Source organism: Myotis brandtii, unplaced genomic scaffold (genome assembly GCF_000412655.1).
Source record: "Myotis brandtii unplaced genomic scaffold, ASM41265v1 scaffold846, whole genome shotgun sequence".
Taxonomy (NCBI): domain Eukaryota; kingdom Metazoa; phylum Chordata; class Mammalia; order Chiroptera; family Vespertilionidae; genus Myotis; species Myotis brandtii.
Window position 1 is genome coordinate 417,249 of NW_005371437.1, and position 6,245 is coordinate 423,493.

The 6,245-nt window shown below is 41.2% G+C and overlaps 1 protein-coding gene across 3 annotated transcripts in view; it reads right to left on the reverse strand.

The window, feature by feature from the left end:
• Positions 1–384: 384 nt before the first annotated feature.
• CUL4B (cullin 4B) overlaps positions 385–6,245 on the reverse strand; it is a 55,836-nt gene continuing 49,975 nt past the window's right edge. For all 3 annotated transcript variants that reach the window (XM_014532115.1, XM_014532116.1, XM_014532117.1), the window contains exon 24: positions 385–929. In XM_014532115.1, coding sequence (XP_014387601.1) covers positions 834–929 — 96 coding nt within the window. In that variant the 3' untranslated portion in view covers positions 385–833. The remainder of the gene's footprint in view (positions 930–6,245) is intronic.

Genomic DNA, 6,245 nt, shown 5'->3' on the forward strand with positions numbered 1-6,245 from the left:
GGGTTTTGGTCTCTTTTGCAATGTTCATATTGTATTCATTTTTAATATGCAGAAAGTTGGATTTTTCTCTCCTATTTTGTTCTTCTAGTACAAATGATCAGCAATTTTCTATTTCAGCTATTTTCATAAGTACCTGTTAATTAGCACAGTAAACTCAAGGCTAAGCCATATACACACATCTCACAGCCATAAATGGAACATTTGAGGATGTGTATATACAAGAGATTATATAAGCAACTGTCCCTCTACTTGAAAACTTGTTTCCAAATAAAATTTTCAAAGCATCCCTTTGAGTGTAACAGAACATTACTTAGTAAAATGGAATTAGTTGCGACAACTTATTTTTCTTTTCAAGGGAAATCACAAAACAGGTGAACAACTAAATCCAGGGTGGTTTTTCTATTTGATAAATACATCCAGAACTCTGTACAGTAAATAAAGTTTGCATGCAGTTTAAGTATCTTTAAATGACATATTAAGCAAATAAACCTTTGCTTTATAATTAACGGTGTATAAGAACCCCCCGTTTTTAATAGCCATAGGGACCTCTTCCCTATTTCCAAAGAGGAATCATGAAGACCAAGTACTTTCTTAAGAGTTTTCTGCACATCATACTAAATAACATGCAAAGAGTTTAACAACATTCTTCTTAAAGGTAAGTATTACTCTTTTAATGGGCATGTTAACCACTGAAAATGTCCACTCAACTATTTTCATTACACTGCTTCATTTGGTCATCGGTAGTATAAAAGAATTCAAACAATATAGGGTCAACAAGTTAAGTTTATCCACTGGCTACAGCATGAAACACAAAATGCTCCAAGGCCAAACTTTTATGCAATGTAGTTGTACTGATTTGGGTTTTCTTTATCTCTTTCCATGTAGTCCCGGTCAATTAAGGATTCTATTCTCTTCTTTAGATCAGCAGGCTGTAAGAGAAAGCAAATTTTCAGTTCAAAGCTCATAGTCACTAGCTCAAGTCCATTTACCAACACCCCATTAAAAAAGGAACAGCCTGCCCTAACTGGTTTGGCTCAGTGGATAGAGCGTCGGTCTGCGGACTGAAAGGTCCCAGGTTCGATTCCGGTCAAGGGCATGTACCTTGGTTGCGGGCACATCCCCAGTAGGAAGTGTGCAAGAGGCAGCTGATCAATGTTTCTTTCTCATCGATGTTTCTAACTCTCTATCCCTCTCCCTTCCTCTCTGTAAAAAACCAATAAAATATATTAAAAAAAAAAAAAAGGAACAGCCCTAGTTGGTTTGGCTCAGTGAATAGAGCTTCGGCCTGCGGACCAAAGGGTACCAAGGTCGATTTCGATCAAGGGCACATACCTTGGTTGCAGGCTCTTCCTTAGCCTGGGCCCTGGTCAGGGCGGGTGCAAGAGGCAACCAATTAATGTGTTCCTCTCACATCAATGTTTCTCTCTGTCTTTCCCTCTCTCTTCCACTCTCCCTAAAAAAATCAATGGAAAAATATCCTCTGGAGAGGATTACAATAATAATAATAATTTTAAAAAGGAACAGTTTGGTTGTTAATCTCCTTAATGTTTTTTAATTTTCACTTTTTGTTTTTGTTAATCCTCACCTGAAGCTTTTTAAAGTATGTTTTTATTGATTTCAGAAAGGAAGGGAGAAGGAGAGAGAGAGAGAGAGAGAGAGAGAGAGAGAGAGAGAGAGAAAACATCAATGACGAGAGAATCATTGATTGGCTGCCTCCTGCACACCCGCTACTGGGGATTGAGTCCACAACCCACGCATGTGTCCTGACCAGGAATCGAACCATGACCTTCTGGTTCATGGGTCAATGCTCAACAACTGAGCCACATTGGCCGGGTACCTGAGGATATTTTTTCCATTGATTTTTAAAGAGAGTAGAAGGAGGGGAAGAAAGGGAGGGAGAAAGAGAGGGAAAGAGGAAGAGAGAGAGAGAGAGAGAGGAGGAGGGGAGGGGAGGGGAGGGGAAGGGAGAGGGAGAGGGAGAGAGAGAGGGAGAGAGAGGGAGAGAGAGAGAGAGAAACATTTATTGATGTGTCAATTCCTGACAGGGATGGGGTTCGAACCTGCAACCCAGACAAGTGCCCTCAACCTTTTGGTGCTTTGGTCAACATTCTAATCACTAGGCAACACCAGCCAGGGCTAATTTTTACTTTTTAAAATCTCAACTTTTTAAAAGATAAAGTATAATGGAAATAAACCAGTTAAGGAATATTTTAAACTATACACATACTGTCACACCTTGCCATATTACTATACAACACTTTCTATTTTAAAGAGGTCTTCTAAGAACCAGCTATTCTCTGCACAAATACAAGAAAATTAACTCATAACTTCACATGAGAAATACATTATATGTTTAGGGAGACAAAATGCTATTTAATTTTGCCAAGATAGTTTGAAAAGACAGGTAAACCTTAAATTTGGGCAAAAAATAGTTCTCAAAGTCAGGTTGCATTTTTATTTTTAAAAAATGTACTGGCGCCCAGCATTGTGGCTCAGTGGTTGAGCGTTGACCTATGAACCAGAAGAGTCACGGTTCGGTTCCAGGTCAGGGCACAGGCCCAGGTTGTGGGCTCGATCCCCAGTGTGGGGCGTGCAGGAGGCAGCCGATCCATGATTCTCTCTCATCATGTTGAGCGTTGACCTATGAACCAGAAGAGTCACGGTTCGGTTCCAGGTCAGGGCACAGGCCCAGGTTGTGGGCTCGATCCCCAGTTTGGGGCGTGCAGAAGGCTGCCGATCAATAATTCTCTTATCATTGATGTTTCTTTCTCTTCCTCTCCCTTCCTCTCTGAAATCAATGAAAATATATATATTTAAAAAAATATTTTTAAAAAGAAGTACTGGCCCTGGCCAGGTGGCTCAGTTGGTTAGAGCGTCATCCCATACACCAAAAGGTTGTGGGTTTGATTCCTGGTTAGGGCACATACTTAGGTTGTGCATTTGATCCCTGGTTGGGGTGCATATGGGAGGCAACCAATCAATGTTTCTCTCTCTCTCTCTCTCTCCTTCTCTAAAAATCAATGAACATATCCTCTAGTGAGGATTAAAAATAAATGTGCTAAAGAACAAAAAAATGTGCTGCAGAAATCACTATGTATAAGAATACTACAACAGATGGCTTAATGAGTGAATTATCCTATATAAAAAAGGCTAATATGAAAATCGACCAAATGGCAGAATGACTGGTCGCTATGACACGCACTGACCACCAGGGGGCAGACACTCAACACAGGAGCTGCCCCCTGGTGGTCAGTGCGCTCCCATAGGGGGAGCGCGCTGCTCAGCCAGAAGCTGGGCTCACGGCTGGTGAGCGCAGCTCGCAGTGGACATCCCCCAAGGGGTCCAGGACTGCGAGAGGGCACAGGCCGAGCTGAGGGACCCCCCCCTCCCCCTCGCAGTGAACGAATGTCGTGCACCCGGCCTCTAGTTATCTAATAATCCAGATCTTCGTATTCCAGGTTTAATGTAAGATTTAACTGTTAACCTACTATAAACAATTTGGATTTTTGAATCCTGCTTGTGGTTAAAAGAATTGAGAAAGCTTATGTTTATTTTCAAAGCTATATTCTTAGCTAGCTCTTGGATGACAAAATTCCAGTGGCTTTTACATCTGGCCTATAAAAATATAATCTTTCTTGCTAACAGAGAGTTTTCAGATTGTGTATAATCACCAATTGATCAAGAAGGTTAAAGAGGGAAAGTAGTCTGATGGGGCAGCCAAAATTTCAGCCATATCATCACGCAGTAAATTCTAAGGTTTGAAAATCAAAATGGCTCTCTCTTAATTATGGTGAACCTAGGCTATTAGCACAATATTTATTTTAGTGATCCTCTTACCTTCTCTAGCATCAGTGATCTCTGGCTGGAAGTGAATGGTTGTTAGGCAGAGCATGAGGGTGACAGTGTGGTGATGAGGCAGCGGTGTTAGGTATGGAGAAGACAGAAAGCCTACCTTATTAGCATTAATAGCTAATGAGCACTTATTATGTTCCAGGCCCAGTACTAAGTTTTTTACATATATTATCTAATTTAAGCCTCACAATAATCTACAAGGTAAGTACTACTACTATCACCACTTTATAAAAGAAAAAACAAGCCCAAAGCTCACAAGAACATCAATAGCCAAGGGTCTAGCCAAACTCTACCAAGAGTTGATCATCACAAGTGTTTGGAAATTGTATGAAACTTGGAAAACAGTGCAGTATACCACCACATTGTCTAAGCCTCCTTATTATTGGGCATTTATACTGGAATGTCCATTTAATACCCAATTTCAGTTTTCCAGAACCATTGCTAAACTTTTCAAAAGATGGCTTAATGATAGTTATCTATATAAAGTTTCTAATGGATACTCATATAAGCTAACTAAACAAAAGATTTAAAATAACCAGATTTGTCAAATACCAAGCTATTGATATATATATATATATATACACATTTATGTATGTGTATATATATACATTTTATGTGTGTGTGTGTGTGTGTGTGTGTGTGTGTATATATATATATATATTTCTTTCTTTCCAATTACAGTTGACATTCAGTCCTTGGGTTACGTCGGACTCGATGTACATTGTTTTGTGGTTACATTGCCATCTCCATTTATAAAAAAAAAAAAGTTCCGTCATTTCAACATATGTACATATGTGCTTTATGTTTTTCTTATTATTTATTTTCCACAAGTAAAGGTCAGGAACTGTTATCTTTCTTTTAAATTTTTTTTTACTGTTTCACTTCATTACTGCTGTGTATGTGCTCCATGTGAGTGACGTAGGTGCTTATGTAGGTGGGTTCCAACTTACACGAAAATTGGGTTACATCGCGTTGCAGGAATGGATCTCCAATGTAACCCAAGGACCTACTGTATTTTATACTAGAGGCCCAGTGCACAAATTCGTGCATGGGTGGGGCCCCTTGGCCTGGGCTGGCAATGGGGCCAATCAGGGCCGTCTCACCCAGTCTCGATTGGGGCGAATGGGGGTGGGCCGGCCAGCTGGAGAGGGACTGCAGGAGGGCTCCAGGGCGTGTCCAGCCCGTCTTGCCCCATCCTGATCAGCCTGACCCCAGCAGCAAGCTAACCTACGGGTCGGAGCATCTGTCCTCTGGTGGTCAGTGCACATCATAGCGATTGGTCGAGTGGTCGACTGAACGGTCGACCAATCGGTTGAACATTTAGCATAAGAGGTTTTTTTTGTTTTGTTTTTTAAATATATTTTTATTGATTTTGGAGAAGAAGGGAGAGGGATAGAGATGGAAACATCAATGATGAGAGATAATCATTGACCGGCTGTTTCCCGCACGCCCCCTACTGGGGATCAAACCTGCAACTCAGGCATGTGCTTTTGACTGGAATCGAACCTGGGATCCTTCAGTCCACAGGCTGACGCTCTATCCACTGAGCCAAACCAGCCAGGGCAAGAGGGGTGTGTGTGTGTGTGTGTGTGTATATATAGTTTCAGGCGCACAGCACAGTGGTTAGACAATTGTATAATTTATGAAGTGGATCCCCCTGTAATTCTAGTACACACCTAGGACCATACATAGTTATTACAATATTATTGACTATATTCCCTATGCTATTACAAGGTATTTCAAGGAGAAAAAAACAACAAAAGTAACAAAGAAGCTCAAAAGAAGTGGAGTAAATGAACTTGAAAATTTCAAAGACTCATTTAGCAGCTAAACTTCCAGGTATAAGAGCTTTTATAAAATGTTTTCCCTCTTTTGTCACAGCTGCCCACATGTGACAACAAAGGTTTTTTTAAATCATATATATGAACATGAGAAATTAAAACTTCTGTCCCTCGCCCTAGCCAGTGTTGCTCAGTTGGTTGAGCATTGTCCTGTGCACCAAAAGGTCAATGGTTCGCCCTAGCCGGTTTGGCTCAGTGGATCGAGCGTTGGCCTGCAGACTCAAGGGTCCCAGGTTCGATTCCGGTCAAGGGCATGTACCTTGGTTGCGGGCACATCCCCAGTAGGGGGTGTGCAGGAGGCAGCTGATCGATGTTTCTCTCTCATAGATGTTTCTAACTCTCTATCCCTCTCCCTTCCTCTCTGTAAAAAATCAGTAAAATATTTTTTTTTTTTTTAAAAAAAAAAAGGTCAATGGTTCAATTCCTGGTCAGGGCACATACTCAGGTTGTGGTTTTAGTCCCCAGTAGGGGGGGCGTGCAGGAGACAGCCAATTGATGTTTCTCTCTTTCTCTCTCTCTTCTCTTCTTCTCCTCTTCTCTCTCTCCCCCTCC